We start from the raw sequence: 26,038 nt of genomic DNA, 5'->3' as shown, positions 1-26,038 counted from the left end.
TGTTTACAATTTACAAATAAGTACATAAAAATCTGAAACAATTGAAAAAAAGTCTTTAAAATAATTATCAATATCATGATGGAACTTGGGTGGGAGTTAACTTCTGGCACTGGGACACTTTCCTCCTAGAGATCTAGGACCAAGCCATATTAGAAGTTTAAATCCAAGGTGCTTTTTGAGTTTATCCAAATATGCATGTGTGTGGTGTGGGGTGGGGTAGGGGTGGGGGTGGGGGTGGGGGCGAATAAAATCAAAACATGGTGACTAACATCATTAGGTTTTACACTTGCATTTTTTTACAGTTGAAACAGGACAAAAAATGTCTCCCCCCTCCCCTCCACACACTTTGCAAAAGATGATACAAAAATGTACCAGGAAAGTCCCTGATCCTGCAAGGACTTATGCCTGGGCCTAATTTTATGCACCTGCAGTTTTAGGAGCCTAATCACCGTGCATAAAATTAAGCACATACATAAGTCTTTGCAGGACCAGAGCCGAAAGTAGTTTTGAAGAACAGAAAATTATAAACAGTATTGTCAACCAGACTGTCATGTTTTATAGGGCAAGTTCTGTGTTTCTAACTTGCTCACCACTGACACATCCTGACAGAACACTTGGGCTGCAGAAATGATCGGTGTGACATGATGTTTTTCATGACAACGCAACATTCCATTCAAATCCCATTTCAGCACTGCACCACCTTGCTTCAGTACAGCATCTCCAACTTACAAAGCAGTTTCAAAGAGACATTGCATGTGACCCTGTAACTATTGCATGTGCCATCGGAACATTCTGAAGTGGCAATTATCACTTTGTGGTGGGCTCGACGTGACATCATCATGTTTTGTGGTGCTGACATCATATTCTGATTTGACATCATCAGACTGTTGTGTCGACATCATATTCTGCTCTGACGCCATCACTTTCTGAGCAGCGAGTTCATGTGTCGGAATGACATCATCGATGCTGACTGCTTTGCCGCCATTGCCCTGCCAGGATGCCCATGCAACATGCTGGCACTTCAGTGTCATGAAGTCGTGACACCAGAGTCTGGCTAAACAGAGGAGCTGAGCCCTAAGGCGCCCGTGAAGGAAAGAGAACTACAATTCCCAGAAGGCAGTGCCGCAGTGTCTCATACTGCGCATGCGTGGCTTCCTCGCGTGCGCTCGGCTGCCCCCGTTGTCTCGCCAAGCCCCGCCCCGCGCTCCCAGCTTCCGCTGCCGCCGCAGCACGTAGCGAGCTGGGGGAGAGGCCGGGTTTCCGGTTCCGGCCAGCCTCGCTCTGGTCCCTGCGGCTGGCTGCCGAGCCTTGTGCCTCCGCCATATTGTCTGTGTGAGGCCGGTGGGGAGGGAGGCCAGAGCGGCGGTCGCTTCAGGTACCGGCGGGCCGGGCGGACCCGACCCCTCCTCCCGGGGCGCGGCGGGCGGGGACAGGGAACGGGGCCGCGGCTGCCCCCGTTGTCTCGCCAAGCCCCGCGGCCCCATTGCCCTGAGCGGGGAGGGGGGGCCTGGCCGGGGGGTGCCCTGAGGGGAGACTCATCCTCCTTCCCTCTGCAGAGGAGGGGCTACCCCCTGCCCGGCCCGGCTAGGGATGGGGGGTGCCGGGGAGCGGGGCCAGCCCCTTCCCAGCTCCGCCTGATGGGTGGGGGTGGGCCGCTTCTTCGTTCCGCCTGGGGGGGACGGGTAGGGCGGCCTCTCGGTTCTCTGGGGGGTGGAAGTGGGTGGGGTCTGTATTCTCCTGGAGAAGAGGAGCCCCTCCCCACCCCAGCTCCGTTGGCAAGGTGTACACCCCCGGGAGAGGTAGTATCCTCCCCACGCCCCTTATCAGTTCGGGGGTGGGGGAGGGGACTCTTCCCCTGACTGAGAGGATCTGTCAGCACGAGGAGGGGCGGGAAGAGGAAGGGTCCATCTCTGTCTAATGCTATCAGAGGAGTAGATCCTCTCCCCATGTGAAATAGGCTCTCTCTTCTTTTAGCTTCATTGGGAGTGTGCTCTTGCCCCTGAAGCTGTGGTTGGCCAGTCTCTTCACAGCTCTGTGGATGGCAGGGGTTTGTGTCCTGAGGAAAGCTCCTATCACTGCTCTTCTCACCCCAGCTGAAAATTGGTTCAAAATACTTCTGTTGGAATAGCAAGTTATATCACTGTTGCTCAAGCACGTGTTCTTTTTTTTAAAGAGGACCGATTGGGTAAGAATGTTTAGGCCACATACTTTTTTCTAGCCAGCTTTTCACTGGAAACAATGGGAGATTTATACAAAGGCTGATGATGGAATATGCTCCTTATATGTTAGCTAAACTTTTAAGCCCTCATCTTGTGTCAAGGTCCAGTAGTGCAGTCCTCTGTGCCCATGTGGAGTCCCATTGACTGCTGTGGACTCTACAATGATGCAGGGCTTTGCACTATTAGAACACGATGTAGGAGCTCAAGAAAATTACTGTTGTAATCTGCATCATTTAGTGGGGAGTAAGTGGTGGAGGGCACTGCTAGGACCACACTACTCCTGTTCTCTTTTGTTATGCTTGTTTCACATGTAGTTACCAGATTTGTTCACATAAATATGGTAACTGTGCAAATTTGGTTCACAACATGACCTAAATTATTTGGAAAAAGTGGCCCATAAAGTGTCATAATCAGTTTAAGAGTCAACACCCCATTGAGATGACTGGGGAATAGTTCACATCTCTCCTACAGTTGCTGTTTCAGGCTACTTGCAGACACCTGGAGACAACACATCAGCTTTACAGGTGTTTATACTCAGGCCTGGTCTAGACTAAAAAATTATATTGACCCAGCTACATTGCTTAAGGGTGTGAAAAATCCACACTCCTGAGTGGCATAGTTAAGATGACCAAACCCTGGTGTACATAGTTCTAGGTGGATGGAAAAACTCTTCTGTCAGCCTAGCTCTCTCCTCCCAGGGAGGTGGATAACTTGCACCAGCAGAGGAACCCTTCCCTTTACCATAGGTAGTGTCTACACTGAAGCACTACAGTGGCCCAGCTGCAGCTGTGCTGCTATAGCATTTCAAGTGTAGACAAGCCCTCAGTTCATGTTTAGAAGACTGTCTTTGTAGACATAGGTGCTAGAAATATACTCTTCAAAAAAAAACAAAACACTTGAAATATGCAGAATCAGATATTCATGGGGCCATGTAATACCTGAGGCAGGCAAAATTAGCCCATGGGTTGGGTGTTTGGCTCCACTGGCACAGACCATGGACATCTGTAATAAGTAAGTATCAAACATCTATCCAGTATATATATCCCTCTTCTGTTGAGAAAGACACATCTGACAGAGGGGCAAACTTCATTTCATAGTTATCTTGGGGATAGATGGATCTGTGAGGTGGGTGGGTTTACATCCTCCTGTGGTGATGGAGGTCCTACCTGTTCCTTGGACAGTTAGGTGTCAACCTCTACTCACACCTGTAGCAGAGAGTGGTGTATTGCCTAAGGGGTGAGGGTGGACTTCTTCCCAGCTCTGAGGTGGGGGTGTAGCCCTTTGAGGGATGGAGGTCAGGGGGTCTGTTCCCTTGCAGCTCAGAGGTGGGGAGATAAGTAGGGGTAGATACAAGTTTTGATATTTTCTACACATTAGTGGAAACTACATCCTCCAAAATCTTGGCATGCGGAGGTGCAAATCTTTTGGGATGCTGATAGTATAAACCTCTCCTGGCTGTATTTTTCTAAGTAGGATGTATCCTCTGAAGAGGAATCACTTTCTTTCAAGTATAATCCCATAATGGAGTGGGTGGTTTGTTCTGGGAAGGTATTAATCCTAAAAATGATTTGAGGGAGGTTATAAAGAGAATTCCAAAACAAGGGAGTGAATCTGCAGTGGGGGTGGGAATGTGTGTTGGCAATGGCTGTGGTAAAAAGAGAGGGGAATTTGACATCAGTGGAGAACCAGGTGATCTAGTACGGCCAGGATTAGATGTAGTAAACTGAAGGAAACTAGGTCCTGGATGGAGAAAGGGTAGTGAAATGGCTGATATGGAGGGGAAGTATTTCATGGAGAAAACAGGGAAATACGTTTTGGTTGGGGTGAAACATAAGGTAGAGGTTATATAATAAAAATGAGGGGAGGAGTAGATCCTGGGGGAATATGGATGTGTGGAAAAGAGATTAGACCATCCGCAGTTGTGTGGTCAAAGTGGAGACTTTAGATTGTAGGATGGAGCTGGGGCAGTGGAGATGAGGGCTATAGTGATGGGGAAGGGTTGCCACTTCATAGTCAGGAGGTGTGTGAATTGAGAATGAAGATGAGCTCCTGGGGCTGGGGTGCAGGCAAAAATTGTAGTAAAGGTACTTTCTCAGGGTAGAAGAAGAAATTGCTTTGAGTGTTAAGGATGTGATAGAGGGGGTGCACTGAGAGCAGTAGTGTGTTAACCAAATGAGGATGTGAAAGGAGTAAGAGTAGGTGACAGAGTGGAGGTGTGATTAGTTTCCATGTTTCATGTTATCTCTAGGGAGGCATGGGAATCTGTTTCTGTGTTATCAAATGTGTTATTCTTTTTATCCAATGATAGTGAATTGCTTATGTTAACTTGTCCCCCTTATGGGGCTCTTGGGGTGGGGTTGAGCTCTTTATAGTGAGAACTCCTAGATTTTTAAATCCAGGAAGGACCATTATGATCATCTAGTCTCATCACAATGATCATCTAGTTTTGGTTACAAGGAAACGGCCTCCTGTGAACTCCCTTGGTGCCAAATGCACCATACATAGTTGCCAAAACCTGAGTCGTCTTCCTTGATGACTTCTACAGTGTAGTTATGAGTGGTTGTTACAAAATTCTTTAGCTTATATTGACAACTAATAGTGAGGATACTGTAGAACACATTGAGCTTAATATTAAAAACGAGCCACTGTACTGATTATTTTAACTTTCATTCAACGAAAACCTTATTTGCCAAAATTTCCTTTCGTTTTAATCTACCACAAGAGTGCCACAGATTTTAGAGTGGTAGTAGCCATCTTGGTCCCAGGAAGTGAGAGAAACAAGGTGGGTGAGGTAATATCTTCTGTGGCTGAAAGAAACAAGCTTTCTAGCTTACACAGAGCTCTTCTTTAGTCCTGAAAATGATCACTGTATGAGCTCAGAAGCCTGTCTTTCAACCACAGAAGTTGGTCCAATAAAACATACTAGCTAACCCACCATGTTTCTCTCAGATTTTATGTTCAGTTTGCTGCAGAATATGAGAACCTTGACAAAAGGGAGTTCAATTTCCACTTTAGTGAGATGCCTAGGTGTTCAGAACAAGTTGACTTATGAGGTTGGTCACTGCTGACAGCAGTGCGATCTCCACTATAGTCTACTTTTTTAGGGCATTTAGGTATGTCCCTCTTGACAGAGGCATATACATATTTTGGTACTGTTTTCAGAATAAATGAACCTGAGGCAGTTGGATTCACTTACAGTTAGTAGGTATGAAGAATGTTGCGAAGATGGAGGACAGATTCTCCTTAGAACAGCAATTGACAGTTGTGTGATTTTTATTTTTGTTTTAATATTTTGTATGCTAAGGATGGACTTCAGCATTCATATCCCTGCCGAGTTGTAATGACTGTTGAATACTGCTAGTCTTGTGGATTTATTTGTCTTCAAAAGTGCTGGTATGAAATGCAGAATTATCATGTGACGCATTCCTCAGTGGATATATTTCAATTGCCCGCTCTGTCTGAGAGCTGCCCTATCTAACAATAATTTTTATACAGGGCAACCTTTCCGTATACTGTATTAGTAACACAATAGCTGGCATTTAACAAACTCTGATTTATGTGGACCACGACTGTTTTTCTCCCCTTGTAGTATTTATATATAAACTTCTCTGAAGTTCAAGTATCAGGTTTGTATGAATGAAAATATTTTTATGTATTGCATCTCCTACTTTAGGATTTGGGAGTGGCACAGACTTTTCCTGCCTTAGTTTCTTTCCTGATGCTGCCTGAATGTTGTTGAAATGACTTGCAGTCACTTGTCTTGCAGCCAGTTCTGTCAAGTTCTGATGGTTACCACTAATTTTCTGTTGAACAAAGTTTACAAATGTTACCTACTTGACAGGAACAAACAGCCATGAGGATTTCCTGAGGAGAAACATCCAGATAGTGAGATCTTTTTCCTTCTGGTGGTGGTGGTATTTTCCAACTCTGCCAATATATGGACTAGTTAAAAACTTTAAAAACAAACAAAAAAAAAATAGTTAAAATAGCTGTGGCTTTGCTGTGTGAACTCCAGAGAAAGCACTCTCCTTAAATAATCTATGAGGGAGCCAGGTAGGAGATTGCATATCAGTGCTCTCTTAGAGTCTGTTTACTAATTAATGACAAGAAAAGCCCAGTTTCTAGATAGGGTATGATTTTTCCAGAACTCAACTGGATGGAAGCAATTGTTAATCCAGTCTGAGATCAGTTGCAAAGTGAATATAGAACATAATGCCATACTGGGTTAGACTAAAAGTCCATCTAGCCCAGTATCCTGTCTTCCAACAGTGGCCAATGCCAGGTGCCCCAGAGGGAATGAACGGAACAGGTAATCACCAAGTGATCCATTCTCTGTCACCTCTTCGCTGCCTCTGGCAAACAGTGGCTAGGGACACCATCCCTTCCCATCCTGTTTAACAGCCATTAATGGATCTATTTTCAATGAATTTATCTAGTTCTTTTTTTAATCCTGTTATAATGTTGGCCTACGCAACATCTTCACCCATGAAAGCTCATGCTCCAATACGTCTGTTAGTCTATAAGGTGCCACAGGACACTCTGCTGCTTTCACAGATTGACTGTGCATTGTGTGAAGAAATACTTGCTTTTGTTTGTTTTAAATCTGCCTATTAATTTCATTTGGTAACCCCTAGTTCTTGTGTTATGAGGAGGAGTAAACAACACTTCCTTATTTACTTTCTCCCCACCGGTCATGAGTTTTTATAGACCTCTGTCATATCTTCCCCCACCCCCCAGTTGTGTCTTTTCCAAGCTGAGAAGTCCCAGTCTTATTAATCCTTCCTCATGCAGAAGCCATTCCATACCCCAATCATTTTTGTTGCCTTTTTCTGAACCTTTTCCAATTCCAATGTGTTTGTTGAGATGGGGCAACCACATCTGCATGCATACAGTGGTGCTAAAATCTCCCTTTCTGACTTGAAGGAGCAGTTATTTACTGTTGCCAGGTGGAGAAGTCCAGCAGCTACAAGATTGATAAAGGGTTATAGTTTGGATATGGTTGGCCAAAGCCCTAGCAGAACAAGGTTTATATTTGGCAGACTGATGAGAGAGAGATTGGCTTTGCATTGGAATTCTTTAAAGCGCTTTTGCTTTGGGTGGAGTCTGTTACAAATTTGCAGAAGTATATATATATTTTTTATGCATTCCGTGACTTTCAGCCTTTGGTGCATGACTTGCACCCTTCCGTTATCCTGTATGCTATGATATTCTAGTGGCACAGCACCAACTGGTACAATGTGGCATGTATGGGGAAAAGGACACTAATATGTACCACTGTCTTATACTAGATGTATTAGTTTGGCAACACTAGTTTACTCTGGTACATTAATGAAGCTTTTAAAATTGGATTGAGTTTCTCTTCTGCCAGTCTCTTAGGTAACATGTAGAACTAACACCTGCCATACTTTGAGGATAACATGGAACAATAGGATGAAAGCTCCTTCAGCCCAATTCAGAAGTGGGGATGAAAGAGCCTGTGCTTTATGAGAATACTTGGGGTTGAACTTTTAGATGTGATACAGATGCCTCAGTAGAACTTGGGAACCTGAGATAATTCAGTAGACTTAATCTAGAACAGGTCTTAGAGTTTTTGGGTCAATGAAACAAATCGAGACAGTTTTCCTTCCTCTAATGCAGTGAGACTCAGATGGAGGCTCAAGAGCCACAGGCAGCTCTTTAATGTGTCTTCTGTGGCTCTTTGCAGCACTTGATAGTAAAACACAGTGCGATTTAATTATTAATCAGTCAAGATGCTTTTATGATGTTAACCAATTGTAGAATACGTGGTCATTTTGCTGTGAGAATTATATAAATAAAACGGTAAATGAAACAATGAATTCACACTACTGTGATTCTTCTTGGTAACGTTGATTGCTAATTTGGTTCCTGAATCACTGAGGTTTGAGTATCACTGCTCTTATGTAACTGACTTCTGTAAGCACACTACAATGCACAGAACTAGCCTTATTATTTAAGAGAGGATCAGTGAGACTTTTTTGGGGGTGTGGGAGGGAGAGCCTCCCAAAGTCAACAGCCTACATAAAGTGTTTGTTGGGCATGGAGTGGGAGAGAGTGGAAGGAAACCTCCTGGTTACCACACAAGTTTTGCATGCAATAGTTGCCCAGATAAATTGGGGACCATTGGAGGGATCTGTGTGTAGCCCTTATAAAGTTGTCTGTAAACATCAGCAGATTAATTGCTTCAGTGAGCACTCCTGTCAGATAGGTGTGGTACTTTCTCCATTTTACAGATGGCAGAACAAAAGCAGAAAACTTGTGTTGCCTTAGACTGTTGAGGAAGCTAGCATCAAGTATGGGATTACAGTGCAGATGTTCCTGGTTCTCAGTCCTGTCTGTTGTCCACTAAACTGTGCTGCTCCATTTTAATGGGATGACTCTCTTTTATGGCCAGATACAGCTTTGACTTCTCAGCAGAAGAGCCCACTGACCTGTTTGGGTGTTTGTGTATCGTTAGTGCCTTCAGTGTCAGTTTAGAGAGTGTGCTAATGCTGTATTACTCTGGGAGACTTACTGCCAATTTCTGAACTAAACTTTCCTGCCATTTCCAGTTATAAAGGCTTGATCACATTTTATTTTGAGTTTAAGTTGCAAACTCTTCCCTTGTTGCCTCAGTTGACAGAGAGGGTTTCAGGCTTTATAAAATCTGACTCCTCATTTCTCCACAGCTGAGCATCACCAATAATTTAAAAGGAAACTGGAAGGATAGCTTTGGCTCAAAATGTAGCTCAAGAGGCAACAGTGGTGGGAGAACAAGACCGGGGTAGCGAAACTTACTAACCGTCAGAGCTGCGTATGACACTCTTCAGAAGTTCAAGAGCCGGGGCGCGCCTGCTCCTGCTGAAGCCCTGGTCCCCAGCAGGCGCACTCCGCAGGGCTGAAGCCCTATGACCTCCCTCCCTGCTGGGCAGAAGCCTCTACCCCACCACCCCATTACAAGGCACAGGTCTGGTAGGTGGAGAATGGGAGGGAGGCATGGAGGGCTTCACAAGCCACACTTTAACTGTAAAAGAGCCCCATGCAGCTTGTGAGCCACAGTTTGGCCACCCCGGACTAAACAAACATTTTGTCTATCGGGGTTGGGTTTTTAATCTCTGAATTTCAATAGAATGTTTTGTCTGGATTTTAAAAACTGATTTTATTTTTAAATTGACATCCCTTTAACAGACAAATGGATTTCTGGAAAAAAAGATGCAAAACACCAGTCCTGGTAAATCCAAGCCAATTTCCATTTCTAGTTGGATTATGAAAAATTCAGATTGCTGGAGTTCCTGTATCCTGTAGATATGCAAACCAAGTCCCTATTGCCAAAGTGAATTTATTTGTAATGTATAACACAGCAGTCACTAATTCTTCTATTTTAGGGTTAAGAATGGGATTTTTGAGTACCGAGTGAAGGAAAGACTGCCTTCTTTTTGACCAGATAGGCTTCACTGAAGTCATCTACAGTGTGTCTAGCTATTTTATTTAGAGTAACATGCACTTTGCGCTAAGCCCTTTCCAGACACAAGGACAGTCTCTACTCCAGGGAGCCCACAGCTGAGGTTAGCCAGACAAAGAGGCAGAGGTTAGAGGAAAGGCAATGATAACAGGCAGCTTGTATGTCAGTCAACTGCTTTTGGAATGTTTCCAGTAACTACACTGGACATCTGTAAACATTGGTATTTCAGAGATGGACCTAAACCTTAATTCTGAAAGATAGTATTTTTCCCCCCCCAGTGGTGTGGTAGACAAATAGATGCAGGTTTGGAAAGGATTCTTGCTCCTTAGGCCACTTGTGGGGAGGAGGGTGATTCATCTTCATTTTGCACCTCTCCGATACCTGGTGAAAAGTGGTATTTCAGAATGAGCAGGCTGTTTTCTTTCCTAGCTGCATGAACACTGCTACAATTACAGCTGTTAACAAGCTTATGTGGGGAAAGTAGGAGTGAGTGGAAAGCCTTTGGACCCATCTGAGTAATCAGCCTTTGCTCTAGTTCTTTTCTTAGAGAAACCTGTTTGGTATATGCACTTTCTAGGGATAATGAAGTGAGGGGAAGATTTCCCTGGATCTCTGGGGGCAACAGGCAGCCACAAGAAATAATTTTTAAAAAATTGGATAATCTTGTCAGTGCTCATCGTGTTTCTCTGGAGACATTTTCTGCCAGCTTAGTCTGGCTCTTATAACTAGGTCATCTTCTGTAATGGTCATATGACATACTATTGAAAAGAGTTCAGCGGTGCTCTGTCAAGATAAACTCGTAGCTTTCTGGTAACATTCTGCTGCTGGTGGAAGTAGTGAAGCAGTGCTTCTACTACCCACTCTGTGGATTGTTACTGTTTAGTGATGTTTGTATCCAGGGATGTCTTATTTATACACTTACTCAGAAAGGTCAGGAGTTAGCTGTTGCAACATTCCTCAGGCCACCAGTCTTCTGGGAAGTTCTTGGCTTCCAGTTCAATTAGTGTCAATGTAAGCACTCAGACTCAGTGTGACACTTGTTTTAGGTGTAGGGCCCTGAAGAATCCTATGCTTGGAATTTTCTGCAAGGAGAGCTTGGTGCTAGAAGAACTTCCAGTGAAAAGGAAAATGCATTCCCATAACTTAGCTATGCTCTCAATAAAATATACAAAGTGCCTTTTCAAAACAGTCTCTAGAACTGTGAAGGAATTGACACACATCTTATTAATTAATATTACTTTTTTGTGGTGTTAATGTACACCGCCCGTTAGAAAACACTTCTCTGATATGAGGGGCTTACTATTGAAATTAATGAGAGCAGATTTTAAAAGCTATCAATCTTTCTTTTTTTAAAAAAAGAAAAATATGGCTAATTTAACTTTGGCTTAAACTAATCAAAATGTTTTTTTTAAATAGAATGTTAAGCATCCCAGTCTCAGCTTTCTCATCATTCTAGAGGTGAGCTCCATTTCTTGTGTCATAACCTACAGAGTCAAGCTCTCGAGATGGCATACAGTTTGCATCTTGTTACTGACTTGAATGTTAGAGAACAGATTTAATCCCTTTTTAATAGGTATAGAAAAGAGGATTGTAATGTGCATGGTGCCTAGCACAATTGTCTGATCTTTGATTGGTGCCTTTAGCTGCTACTCTAATACAATTAATTATACATTTCATATTTCATTTAACTGTGGTCTTATGCTTTTACTCTGCATAGGATAAATTAAGTTCTGTGGGGTACTTCCAATAAGGATGTTATATGAAATAGTGATAAGTCCATTCTCCGTTTTGTTAGGAAAATTTCAAATAGTCTCTAAGAGTTTGTTTGCCTGGGGAAATAGACCAACATAGTTATAGCACAGGGGCTCTCAAACTTCATTGCAGTGGTTTGAGCTTTGGCCTGCTAAACCCAGGGTTGTGAGTTTAATCCTTGAGGGGGGCATTCAGGGATCTGTCTGGGGATTGATCCTGCTTTGAGCAGGGGGCTGGACTAGATGACCTCCTGAGGAACTTCCAACCCTGATATTCTATGATCTCCTTCTGACAACAAGAATTACTACACGACCCCAGGAGGGGGGACCAAAACCTAAGCCCGCCCAAGCCCCGCTGCCCTAGGCGGGGGGCCAAAGCCGAAACCCAAGGGCTTCAGCCTCAGGCTGGAGGCCTGTAACCTGAGCTCCGCCACCCAGGGCTAAAGCCCTTGGGCTCGGGCTTCGGCCTTGGGCGCCAGCAAATCTAACACTAGCCTTGGCGACCCCATTAAAACAGGGTCATGACCCACAGTTTGAGACCGCTGCTATACCAGTTTCCACAGTAGTGTTCATACCTGGGAATTACAGCTATTGCAGAATCTTTCTGAATTAAGCTGCTTTAGCAATGCTGGTCAGTTTCCCCATGTAGACAAATCCTTAGTATTGAACAGTCGTTAATCTTTCTAAAGCCCGACTCTTCCTCCTTCACCCCTCTTTTAACCACAGTTTGTCTGATCTCCAGTACAGCATTGCCTAGAAACCCAAAACTGTGATTCTCACTTAAACCAGGTTTGTGGTAGAGGTGGACCTTCTCCAAGTCTTTAGAAATCAATGGTTACCACTTATGAAGAGGTGCTGAGATTTCCTCAGGGCTGTACTGCATTACTTCGGGCCTCAAGGACTATGACGCTTTGCTTTGGTGACACTCGGCTTCCTTGCTTTGCAGTGCTTAGTGCCCCAGGATGCTTTTTGTGTCTGTGGGCAGGATGACAATTTTGTATTTTGTTTTAAGTATCAGAGGGGTAGCCGTGTGAGTCTGGATCTGTAAAAAGCAACAAGGTTGATAGATTTCCATTCCATATGGCAAGAGTCCTGTGGTACCTTATAGACTAACAGATGTATTGGAGCATAAACTTTCGTGGGTGAATACCCACTTGTCAGATGCAAGTTGTTTATTTTGTTTTAGTATCTGGTGAGGATAGTAATGTGAACTATAGATTAGAGTAATCCAGCTGCTGGTACTTGGTTCCATGTGTCTGTCTTTTCAGTATTACATGTGCTTCTGCTGAAGATTAGGGAGTTCAAATACCTGTCGCAACCAGGAGCAGTGACCATTGTTGCTTTTAGGCCCTGTTCATGCTACATCTTGTGTTGAATCAGTTAACTGTCATGGTTGGCTCTGGCACGTGATTGACTTCCTGTAACCAGTTCAGCGAACACTGTATTTTGCAATGTGGACACGACCCAGTCTTCCTCCCCCTTACCACCAACACATTGATGTGACTAGTTTGGTGGTTCTTTCTTTCTCCTAGCTCTGTGTGCAGTAGGACGTCCTGGACATGGAACAGTGCACTCCCCTTGGTGCCACACTGCATTTCCTCCATGTACTCTAGTCTCTGAGATTCACTAATGGATAGCTAAATTTTCCCTAAATGAACAGTATTGTCAGACAATTTGGTATGTGCAGATGCACAAACAAGATTGTTAAGGCTAGAAAGTTGCTGTGTGGAAACAAACTTTACTTTATTGCTTGTGACCACTTTGTTAATGCCTTTTAATCTGTTACACAATCACAGGTCAGAAATAGTGTGGACAGGTGCCTCTGTTCTGTCTTGTGCTTTTTCCCATCATTTTTGTTTGACATACTGAATGTTTAGTTCATTTTTGTTGGCTTCATTGCTGTTTGGTTTGAAGGGAGGTGTGTCCACCCAGATTTGAGAGCATAAATGATGGCAGGAGGAAGTGGAGATGATAGCATTCATGCAGAAATAAACAAGTCACATGCTACATATAGGCTCTATCCACAGTACAAGTGTAACTGTGGTTTTGTAACCAGTTCATTACACTCATTTGACCTAGGTACAACTCAGCTGTTTGAATTGTCCATAGTGCAGCTTTTCTTCCTCACAGCTATGGGCTGAACTGTATTTTGCATGTTCCCGCCTACCACACTGCCTAATCATCTTGGTATCAGTACATTTTGGCCAGGAACTTAAATCATCTTATTTTTCCCTCTTGCGATTGGGGATGAAATATGCATTAACCCTCCCCAACCCACCCACAACACATTTCTTATCGAAAGGGATGAGAGACTTGACAGTGCTGGTCACTTTTGGTTTTAAAGGAAATGGAAGATGATATGCAAGTAATGTTACATTTAAAATAAAAAATGACCACTACTGTCAAATTCTCTCATTCTTCCTCATACAGAACTGTGGAGGTAAATACATATTTATCCTTCCAGTCCCAGAAGTTTGTGTGGAATTGATGGAGAATCTCCAGTGGGGGGTGGTTTTCTGAGGTGCCTTTTCCGAGGAGTTCTTCATACTGTACATCCTGTGTCAGGCTATTATTACATGACCTATGAAGCCATCTACTGTGAAATTTGTCCTGTCGTTGACTAGTACGACTCACTTTTTTTCAACAAAATGATGAAATCGTTCTTCTAGAAAAAGCTAGACCAGATGGAGCACTCTAGAATTCTTATTGATATTTAAATCCCTGTACATGTTCAAATTAAAACAGCCAAGTCAGTTTAGACTAGCTTAGCATCAGCTAGTTCTACAAAGAGTATTACTAGAAAACTCTCCTTTGCTATTATGCCTACAAAACTTGACAATGACTAGATTGCTGGTGTGTAGAGACCATTGCATATCATGCTGACTGATATTTTCTCATTGTTTCCTTCTCTCTTGCCCCGCCGCCCCTCCATCCCCCAAATCTTTCTGTCTCCATCCGTCTTGTCTTATACTTGGATTGTAAGTTCTTTGTGGGAGACTGTCTTTTTGTTCTGTTTGTACAATGCTGAGCACAATGGGGTCCAGGTCAGTGGCTGGGCTCCTAGGCACTACGATAATATAAATAATCTCAATTTAGAAAATTAACCAGCTGAAACATTGCTAATTAGTCTTGCATCTTTGTACATCCAACCAGCTAGATTTCTAACTTTAGCTATTTAATTGCATGAATTAAAAGTCACTGGCACTCTGCTGGGAGGGAGCAGGGGAAGGAAATGAATAAAAATGAAAGTTTTGACTTGAAATGTACGATCTTAATAGATTGCAGTATGCTAAGTGCATTTTAGTAAAGGTGTGGATTCTTGCAGTGTATAATTACACTTCAGGGGCTTTTCCATCTATCTGCACTCCTAATTTCTAGTTGTGCAGGTCATGCAGAGCCACACTCATGGCCTTAGATGATTGCTGCATGGTTTCCTACAGTAATATTAGTTTGTTGCAAGGGCATAATACTCTCTCCTGCTAGAGATTTTCAGTTGGTGCTCCAGGCCCACTCAGCTGAGCTGCTCTGAAATGCACCAGTAAATGTGTCTTTATTCTACGTTTTATTGGAGGCTTCAGTCATATCTGTGATTCAGACAGTGCGATGATGATGCACACCTTTGTAACCTTGAGGCTGCATTATCACAATGACTTCTACTTGGAGCTACATTTAAAAAGCACCTGCATGTTGCAGTTACCACAAAATGCTGCAGCCCATGATATGAGTAGGGTCCTACCAAACTCACGGTCCATTTTGGTCAATTTCATGGTCATAGGATTTTAAAAATCATAAATTTCATGATTTCAGCTATTTAAATCTGAAAATTCATGATGTTGTAATTATAGGGATCTTGACCCAAAAAGGAGTGTGGTGTGTGTGTTGGGGGGAAGGAGGGTCGCAAGATTATTGTAGGGGTGGGTTGTAGTATTGCTACCCTTAGTTCTGCACTGCTGCTGGCAGTAGCGCCACCTTCAGAGCTGGGCAGCTGGAGAGCGGTGGCTGCTGGCTAGGATCCCAGCCTGAAGGCAAAGCCACCGTCAGTAGCAATGCAGACGTAAGGATGGCATGGTATGGTATTGCTACCCTTACCTCTGCGTTGGCAATACCGCAACCCCCCTAAAATAACCTTGCAACTCCCTTTGGGTCAGGACCCCCAATCCGTAGGGTAAAAGCACACAAATGACCAGAGTTCACAGTCAGTGATGTGTGTTTATGGCTGTGAATTTGGTAGGGGGCCCTAGGTATGAGCACTTTGGGCACCTAACCATTGCAGAGAACAGATTCTACTTGCTTGTTTCTGGGTACAGCTCAGAATGTTAGTTACATTGGACAAAGTCCGAAAGAGTCGCCTACGAAATTACCTCTCCCTTTGTCCTTACATAGTAAATTGCTTTCTGCAGTTGGCTTGTCCTCTATTAAGGGCAGGGGATGGAATGCTCTCTGTGGCGGGTCTATACATCTGGGACTTGTCTCTCTGGTTGTGTCTCCCAACCTAAACTTAGCATGCTTCAGGGTGCTGTGCAAGGCTTGTTGATAAAGCCATAGAAATGTAGAGCTGGAAGGGATCTCAAGAGGTTATGTAGTCCAGCCTCCTGTGCAGAGGCAGGACCAAGTATACCTAGACTATCCCTGACAGGAGTTTGTCTAACCTGCTCTTATAAACCTTCAGTGATGATAGGGCTTCCACAACCTTCCTTTGTAACCTGTTCTAGTGCATAACTATCCTTATAGTTTGAAAGTTTTCCCTAATAGCTAACCTAAATCTCCCTAACTGCAGATTGAGCTGATTACTACTTGTCCTACCTTCAGTGGACATGGAGTACAGTTGATCTCTGTCCTATTTATAACAGCCCTTAAGATATTTGAAGACGCTCATCAGAGCTCCCCTCAGCCTTCTTTTCTCAAGGCTAAACATGCCCAGTTTTTTACTCTTTCTTTGTAGGTCAGGTTTTCTAAACCTTCTGTCATTTTTGTTGCTCTTCTCTGGACTCTTTCCAATTTGTCAACTTTTTTCCCAAAGTGTGACACCCAGAACTGGAAATAATCCTGTGGCACCTTATAGACTAACAGACGTTTTGGAGCATGAGCTTTCGTGGGTGAATACCCACTTCATGCATCTGAGGAAGTGGGTATTCACCCACGAAAGCTCATGCTCCAAAACGTGTTAGTCTATAAGGTGCCACAGGATTCTTTGCTGCTTTTACAGATCCAGACTAACACGGCTACCCTCTGATACTTGACCCAGAACTGGACTGTTCTCCAACTGGGGCCTTTCCAGGGCTGAGTAGAGTGGGACACTGACCTCCGGTATCTAACATATGACATTCCTGTTAATACATTCCAGAATATTAGCCTTTTTCACAGCTGCATCATACTATTGGCTCATATTCAATTTGTGATCCACTGCAACCTCCCAATCCTCTTCAGCAGTACTACCACCTAGCCAGTTATTCCACACTTTGTAGTTACGCATTTGATTCTTCCTTCCTAATTGTAGTACTTTGCATTTCTCTATTGAATTTCACCTTGTTGATTTCAGGCAAGTTCTCCAATTTGTCAAGGTTGTCTTGGATTCTTGTCTTGTCCTGCAAAATGATAGCAACTCCTCCCCTCTTGGTTATGCACATATTTTATAAGGATATGTCCATTCCATTATCTGAGTTATTTGTAAAAATATTGACTAGTACTGACCCTTGTGGGCCTCCATTAGATACAGCCTCTCAATTTGACAGCAAATGATTGATAACTACTTTTTAAATATGGTCTCTCAACCAGTTTTGCACCCAACTTATAGTAACTTCATGTAGAGTACATTTCCTAGGTTGTTTGAGACTGTCACGTGGGACTGTGTCAAAAGCCTTACTAAAATAAAGATGTCACATCTACTCCTCTTTCCTATCCACTAGGCCAGTGGTCCCCAATCTGTGGGGCTTGTCCCCTGGGGGGTGCTGAAGAACATTCAGGGGGACACAGCAGGGACCTGGGCCAGCCCCCACGGTGGATGGGGAGGAAGCACCATCCTGCTCAGCTCCTGGCCCTGCGCCCAGGGCTCCAGTACCAGCCCCACGCCTCCGGCTCTAAACCCACGCTTGTCCCTTTGCCCCAAGGAGGGGTGGAGGGGACACTGCACTAGGCCAGTAACCCAGTCAAAGAAGGAAATTAGGTTGGTTTGGCATGATTTGTTCTTGACAAACCCATGTTGGCTATTTCTTCCCACCGTTATCCTGTAGGGTTTACAAATTGATCATTTAATAATTTGTTCCAGTGTCTTTTCAGGTATCAAAGTTTGGCTGGCAGACCTGTAATTTCCCAGGTATTCTTTGTTCCCTTTTTATTGGTCGCTAATTGACCAGTGGAGCTATTACTTCAGTAGACACTTAGACTACAAAATATTAATAGAGGCTTGTGGTTTTTGTAAGGGGCAAGGTGTAAGCTGCAGCACATACATGGTTGAATTATTTAGATTGTGCCCACTCTGATCTAAGTGCCTTCCGCACAAAGGAAGAGACGAATCTCTGCCTTTGACTGTACAATCTAAATAGTACACTTCTAAGGGTTTGTGGGGGGGGGGAGGTTGTGGACCATTCTGAAATACAGCTGTCTTCTTTTCCAAAACTGTTTTCTGAAGCTAGCAACGATTTTTATTTGAGGCCATTTAAACCGATGTTTCTCAAACTTCTGTATTGGTAACCACTTTCACACAGCAAGCCTCTGAGTGCAAGGGTTTCAGGATGGAGACTGACAGCTCGCGACCCCCATGTAATAACCTCATGTCCTCCGCCCTCCCGATTTAAGCAAGTGTTCTGCCTCACCCCTTGAGTTGAAGAGATGAGGATATGCAAGGATACAGGAAATACCTCCCTCTTTAGGAGGGAAGAAATGTAAGATTGCAAACCCCAGGATTCACTTAATATGACTCTGAAGGGTGAGTATCCTGTAATGCACACCTGTGGTGCAATATAAATTCTAGTCACTTCTATAGAGCCTGCCATCTGAGAAGCTGTAGGTGCTTTGTGGTCTCTAAATTTGCTCATAACCTTGTGAGAGCTATTCTTAATTTATGGATACTAATATAAGATCATGAGCATTGGTACCTGTTCTAGGAATAATCATGACTCTAGTCTCTTTAGGCTTGTACTGTGCCCAATACCATAGGATCTGTGCGCCTTCCAAAAGTGCATTCAGCAATGTGACTAGTGTCCCCCCCTCATGACTTTCTCCCTTCCTCCTACCAAGGAGATATTGTGTGGGATTTTTTTAATGGATTATATGTACACTTTGCTGTGTTTGTATTACCAAAGGCAAGGTCAAAGCATGCCTTGCATTTGGAGACAAAGGTGGTGAGGTTTGTGGTGGGTTAGGTGGTACTGAGGTTCATTCCACCATACGGACCAGCTCCTGAGAGAGCTATCTTCTGCATAAATGAGCTTTACCCTTACAATGGACAGTTCCATTTTGCCTGAGGATCGGAGTAATCAGCCACGATCCTCAGCCCAGTTTTAGGTGATATTTTAAGTTTTCTGGGCTGAGACCATTGCATGAGCATTTAACAACAATAGGTGGCTCTTGTGGAGGAGTAAGAGTAGTTATGCTGTGTGTTCAGGTCTAGATCTCAGACTAGATGGAAGTTACCCATAACATTTAAATATTAAAATTTTTCCTTGGAATTGAAGTTAGTCTGTTGTGACTCATTCTGACTGGTTATTGCAGTGGCATTAATTGACATTAAAGCAAGGGCAAAGCTTAACTGAATGCTCAGTGAGAGTCGTACAAAAAACGAGAACATGAGAAACTGTTTGCAATACTCCTAACAAGCAAGATGCAGAGCAGTGTTGTCAATCATTTGAATGTGAGACCACAACTTTGAGAGCCACATTTTCTTGTAGGACAATCAGATTTGAAGTCTTAACTTTTTATTGTCAAGTGATCAAAATTATTTTCCTCTGCATGTCGAATTTCCTCTAGTTAATGCAGCAGGCCCCAGTGATGAGTCACAAGTTATTGGGAATAGTTTCAAATCAATGCTTAAAACTCTGGGTAGCTCACAATGATCAGTCTTACTAAGGCCATGTCTACACACTTCTTATACTGGAATAATTGTCAGCCAGGTGCAGGTTTTTAATGATGCAGCACTTAGTCTGGACACAGTTACATCAATGTAAAAGTGTCTTATACAGGTATAGTTTATTCCTTTTCCCATACGGGAATAGCTCCATAGGTATAAGCACCTTTATAGTGATATAACATGAACACTGGGGATGTCCTGCTTTAACTATACAAGTAAAGTTAAAGCAGTACAACTTTTGTGTGTAGGCAAGCCCTGAGGTACGTGCCGAGCCCTTAAAAGCATGAGGACCAAGAGACTAGCTGTTGTTACTACACCACTACCTCGATATAACACCACCCGATATAACACAAATTTGGACATAAGGCGGTAAAGCAGTGCTCCAGAGAGGGCGGGGCTGCGCACTCCGGTGGATCAAATCAAGTTCAATATAACACAGTTTCACCTATAACATGGTAAGATTTTTTGGCTCCCAAGGACAGCGTTATATCGAGGTAGAGGTGTATCTTGTTTGATCTTAAGTTAATGTGTCAAAGCTGGGTTTTGTGTGTAGAGGATGTCAGTGTTGGGATGTCTGTGCAGAAGAATATGAACATAGACCCTTCTCCGCTATTTCTCTGAACGAGAGGAAGTTGGAAAAGTTTTACACCACAAAATAGAAAAAAATATTCAAAGGAGTGTTGGGCTGACTTCAGTAACTTTGTTGCTGTTAGGTTGCATTTGAGGTCCTAGGCTATTTTGAATCTACTAACTTATACTTTTATTTCTTGAGAGAGTAAGTAAGCTATATTACGAAGTCTGGTTATTTCTGTTTGACACAAGCCTTTTCAAAGAGATTTGTGATCAGAACAAACTTTCCAGCTTAGATATGGAAGGGTCCTTGCTCTGAAGCAGATTTCAGGGGGGTTTTACGTAAGGTATGGGAGCTCTTATGGAGGTGACTAACTTTTATCTAAATACATAATTGGAGAGAAGTTGTTTATCTAGTTCCTAGCTAATTTCTTAAGTGGCATGGAGAAGCCACAGCAGTGACTCAAGGCCAGTGATTCTTTCCATTCCACAAAATGGATATATGTGGTCATAAAAGCAATCTCCTGCATGTTAGTCCAGATAAAATGCTTGGATTTATGTCTGTTCTCAGTGGAGGAGATGGAGGAGATTACAGATGACAAGCACTGGGAAGCAGTAGAGAAGGATTTGTTTACTGCGGGATCGTTGGCTAGGACACTAAGCATGAATATTTCTGTTCATTAACGTAGCATCCACAGTGTTCTAGATGCTTTAGAGGTAAAAAAGCCACAATCTCTGCCATGAGGAGTTCTCACTCTAGATGGTATAAAACTGTGCTGAATGATCAGTGAAACATGCACAAGTCTTGACGTTCTGTGACTTTTTTTCTTTGCTTTTTGCAGGTTTAGGATTTGTTGGATGTGGAAAAATCAGTAGCAAACTGTTTTAAATTAGGGTAGGGATCCCTTTGGGCAAGGGTTGTCTGCTCTTAGTTGAGTGGTTGTACTCACAATAGCTGGGATAAGATGAGACAGTGTTTACTAAATATATGCTGGGTAAGTCTCTCACCACTTTGAAATGCCCCATCAACAGAAGACCTCTTTGAGGATCTCTGTTCTGAATGCCAATGGCCCAAGAGATTGGTAGAGGCCAAAGCAAGGAAGTGTTTCTAGACACCCAAAAGGTCTTTCATTTCTAAACATCACTTTTTTTTACCGTTTTCCCTGGTATTTTGGCTGTAGATGGAAAACTAATTTTCTGAACATAAAATAACTTTGGGATTAGACTGGAATCGGGTTGAAACTCTTGGGCTTGAGTTTAATAAAAAAACAAGCATAGGGACGGGAGAGTGAAAAGAAATGTTTCACCCTCTTCTTTCATGCATATTTGCACTTCAAAGAACAAAATCATAGGCTACTTCTGCCCCAATGCATTTATAGTTCTTAGACACACACGATTATAAGTAAAGATTGAAATATTTAAATACAAAATATTGATAGTTTTTTATAAAAAGTCTGCTCCAGAAAACTTGTCAATCTTCCCATCATCCCCCTATATTATGCAGCATCATTTATCACTGCATTACAAATAGGTGGTGTATTCCAGTCATATACGTCATCTCGTAATGTGGATATAGTAGATTGGGCTCTTCAACACATGGTGACTTGAGCATTGTTTCTCTACTGGAGGATTAAGGAGTTGGATGTTGTTGCTTTCAGAACATGGCTGAACTAGGAGTTTGTCTGCAGATTCAGACCATGCTGCATTGATTCCCATTTGCAACCATGAAAGTTTAAAAAAGTTTTTTAAAGTGAAACTTTGAATCTACTAAAATGGATGGGGTAGTGCTCCTTCCCACTTACTCAGGGTGAGCAAGCAAATACGTTTTTCAAGCCCTGAGGAATGATCTCCGGCCCATGGCCAGTTTCCAGTTCTGCTGGACAGCTTTTAATGATTAACGTAAACATTTTAATATTGCCTTGAGATTTTAACCTTTGTTCGTTTTGTTTCTATAGTGGGAAAAACCAAAGGCCCATCCAAGGTCTTCACCCTGTGTCGGGTTTTGAGAATCAGAGGCTACTAGAACTCTAAACACCTAATATAACCCCACCCAGCAACCTGTCCGACATGTCAGGACCCGTGCCAAGCAGGGCCAGAGTTTACACTGATGTAAACACGCACAGACCCCGAGAGTACTGGGACTATGAGTCACATGTTGTCGAATGGGGGTAAGTGTCTGCACTTTGTATTGACTGTGCTGGGCAGGGATTGATTCTTGTTGGATCTGGCTGAGTGGTGTGTGGGAAGCTATCAGTTCGAGCACCTGTAATACTTAAGGTTTTTCTTGCATTTTGCCAGTATTCTAGTATGAATGGTGTATGTTAGGGTTGTAAGGTTTATCATCAATTGTAGAAATAGCACAGTGCCCCTTCAGTGTCTGAAAGATTTTCTTGTCACTTTTAAAACCACAGCAGTATAAGAAAACTTTGAGCAGCTCCCTCCTTCCTTTAGTCTAGTTGCTTTTCAGTAGTGATGGAGAAACTAAGATCTTAGTTCTGGGTGAATAATTTGAAAAGGTGGCAAGGTACCTCTGTAAATTGGGTGATGATAGAAGAGACTTTTTTTTTTTTTTTTTACAGTGTCTCTGTGTATATCACTTTGTAACAATCTCATTAGTCAGCTCTCTGCAAGGGTCTGGAGAAGTTTTGTACCTGAAATACACGTTGTCTTCTGAGCATAAGCAGTGCCCCAGACTCAGTCCATTTTAAACAGGTTTTATAGCACTTTTGGTGCTGTCTCCCTTAATAATTTTAATTGATGTTAACAGTCTGTTAGATTTTGTGATGTGCATGGAAGTCATACATGTCAAGTCTGTGCTGGATGGAAGGACCAAACAAACGTATTGGGGTGGTCTCAACTGAAACACACCATTTTTCCCAGCCCTTCACTCAAGGAAAAGATTGGGTACTGGGTTTATCTTGTCACTTGTTGGAGGAGAAACACCGTAACTGATTACTCTCATTATAGTTAGTATGGCAACACCCATTTTTTCATGTTCTCTGTGTAATATATATTTTCCTACTGTATTTTCCACTGCATGCATCCGATGAAGTGAGTTTTAGCCCACGAAAGCTTATGCTCAAATAAATTTGTTAGTCTCTAAGGTGCCACAAAGTACTCCTCATTCTTTTGCTGATCAGTTTAAGTGAACTTGGTTCTTGTGACATCCCAGGAAATAAATCCCCTATCCAAGAAAAGATGCAAAACAGGTAATGACAATGAAAGGTTTCCTACACTCCTCTCCCAATGTTCTTCAGCCCTGAATGGGAGGGGTCACCTCTCTGTGTGAGGGTAGCTGTCTACATGGTCCCTTCAGTCCTTGACCTCTCTTGATGAGACTGTTTCAAGGTCTCCGGGTATTAAGGTTTTTTTGCGGGGGGGGGAGGAACTCCTGCTGAGGAGGAACTACTTGGAAACCAGGATCATTACAAATAGGCAATTATCAAATGGCAGCTACTCTTGGTCATTACTCACCTGGGTTGCATTTGTATTGAGGTGGAAAAGTGAGGTTCCACATTTCTCTATCCGTCTTTGATCTTTTATTTTAGAAAGAGGAGTCCAGTCAGCCATACTACTTAGCTTTTATAAAAGACGAGGCAGAGAGCTAATGTTTGTAGAGGGATAATTTTGTGAATGAAAAAGGACTGACTGAGCTCTTTGGGGACTCTGTGCCTTTATCTCTTCACAGAAATCAAGATGACTACCAGCTAGTTCGGAAATTAGGCCGGGGCAAATACAGCGAAGTGTTTGAAGCCATCAACATCACAAATAATGAAAAAGTAGTAGTTAAAATCCTCAAGGTGAGTAAGGGACTGTGTGGAAGATGGAAATCTATCCCTGGGGTATTTAGGTACATATAAAGTGCAAGGCTTTGGCTTAGAACATCTGAGTTTCCTGAAATAATTCTGTTATGGAAAATGTCACTGAGTGGTACTTGGAACCCCTTTGAGGTTCCTGTAACTCAGCACTATTCTCAGTCCATCCGTGCAAGCCCCATGCTTGTCTACCTTGTCAAATCTGTCTATAGGAAATTTCTGCTTGTAGCACTATCCGCTTCTGTGCCTATCCATCCTTCCAAGGAGCTACTCTGTATCACGGTGTGCTGCCATGGCTTTCTCCCCACTGCATTAGGAAAGTAGGTTTTCTTTGAGATCAACGCCATTACACCAGACATTAGCTTTTAGAGCTGAGCTCATAATCTGTTGACACCAAAAGGATGATTAGAAAATTCTCTTGCCCTGTGTGAAGCCATGAGCTCCCTCCCCATGAGCACTCTGGCTATTTCCCCCTTAAGAACAGAGAGGCAAAACACCCAAGAGTCAAGCTGGAATTGTTCCTCTTTAAGACCACGGATTAGCTAAACCTGGGGTCGGCAGCCTTTCAGAAGTGCTGTGCCGAGTCTTCATTTAGTCACTCTAGTTTAAGGTTTTGCGTGCCAGTAATACATTGTAACATTTTTAGAAGGTCTCTTTCTCGAAGTCTATAATATATAACTAAACTATTGTATGTAAAGTAAATAAGGGTTTTAAAATGTGTAAGAAGCTTCATTTAAAATGAAAATGCAGAGCCCCCCGGACTGGTGGCCAGGACCCAGGCAGTGTGAGTGCCACTGAAAATCAGCTTGCGTGCTACAGGTTGCCTACCCCTGAGCTAAACTTTAGTGACTACTAACCTTAGAGCATTGCTTTTCTGTTCTACAGAATGTCACCATAGTTAAGATTTACATCTAAAATGCAGACTCAAGAGGTAGGCTCTCAATTGCTAACTGCCAAAGACTCTGGCTTCTTGTCTCTGGCTAATAAAAGATCACTTGCACTGGAACGCACATATCTTACAGCCTTAATTGGTGAACTGTTGTAATCCGGAGTTTCTCAAACTGGTTGTATTGCTGGTGTTCCACTCAGAGCTTGCTGGTCACATGGTACTACTACTCATTTCCAGCTGTCTGGTCATATAGATAGTATCAGGATCATTTTGTATTTTTGGCTACCTTTCAAGGTAATAAGTGGCTTTAGCTGTTGCTCTCACCAAGTGGTGTACAACTGAGAGTGGAAGGAGAGATGGTCTGAGACTCCCCTCCTTCTAATGCATGCAAAATCAGATAATGAAACTGGAAAGTTTGGCTTTTTAACCTAATTCCAGAAGGGCTGTGACAGCCACTTTTAAGAGAGAGAGACAGATGCTGTGCTGCAGCTTTTCCATTTGTCTTACTCACTGGAATGTTTCATTTTACCAATGCTTTGGGTTTTTTCCTTCAGCCAGTAAAAAAGAAGAAAATCAAGCGTGAAATCAAGATCTTAGAGAACTTGCGAGGTGGTCCCAATATAATCACCCTTGCAGACATAGTAAAAGACCCTGTGGTGAGTATAAACGGCTTAGGGATGGTGCTCAAATTGCTGGGTTTGACTTCAGTGTTGACCTGTCCTCACTCTGCTTTCCCCTCTGCTCTTAAATCCTGTCTTTAAATTGCTTAATCAGATCAGCCTTCTAATCAGTTTAGCTTCTTTCAGAGGGCCCTACCCCATCCAGAGACCAATTCTTAGGCTTTTTCTACACTTAAAACACTAACAGCGGCATAGCTGCAGTGCTTCAGTGTAGACACTCACTATAGCAACAGGAGGGGTAACTATGCTGACAGAAGAATTCTTCCATCAACCGAGCGCTATCTATGCTGGGGGTGCGGGTGACATAGCTCTATCTCTCAGGAGCATAGATTTTTCACATCTGCGAGATGCACAGCTATACCGATGTAAGTTTTCAGTGTAAACCGTCCCTTACCCTTCTAGACTAAGGGACTGAACTGAAATGGGTGAATTCATTCTGCAAACACAGGGCCAATGCAAAGTAGTGATGACTTCAGCTCTGCCATCTCTTTGTGAATCCCAGAAAGCAACTGGAGCATGTAAATTGTCCAAGGGGGAAGGGATTTTAGTGATGATCATAGAAAATCACCAGATTCATAACGTGTACAAAG

General features: G+C 43.0%; 1 protein-coding gene across 2 annotated transcripts in view; it reads left to right on the top strand.

Annotated features, from left to right (window-relative positions):
• Positions 1-1,290: 1,290 nt before the first annotated feature.
• The window catches only part of CSNK2A1 (casein kinase 2 alpha 1), a 36,432-nt gene continuing 11,684 nt past the window's right edge, over positions 1,291-26,038 (top strand). Inside the window, exons 1-5 of one of the 2 annotated variants that reach the window (XM_030533741.1) lie at positions 1,292-1,375; positions 1,975-2,185; positions 22,020-22,232; positions 23,753-23,864; positions 25,323-25,424. In XM_030533741.1, coding sequence (XP_030389601.1) covers positions 22,132-22,232; positions 23,753-23,864; positions 25,323-25,424 — 315 coding nt within the window. In that variant the 5' untranslated portion in view covers positions 1,292-1,375; positions 1,975-2,185; positions 22,020-22,131. Of the gene's footprint in view, positions 1,376-1,974; positions 2,186-22,019; positions 22,233-23,752; positions 23,865-25,322; positions 25,425-26,038 lie in introns of both variants that reach the window. The other variant, XM_030533740.1, reaches the window with a different exon arrangement.

This window comes from Gopherus evgoodei, chromosome 14 (assembly GCF_007399415.2).
Source record: "Gopherus evgoodei ecotype Sinaloan lineage chromosome 14, rGopEvg1_v1.p, whole genome shotgun sequence".
Taxonomy (NCBI): Eukaryota; Metazoa; Chordata; order Testudines; family Testudinidae; genus Gopherus; species Gopherus evgoodei.
Note: the sequence above shows the minus strand (reverse complement) of the source record. Positions and strands in the feature narration are given on the sequence as shown.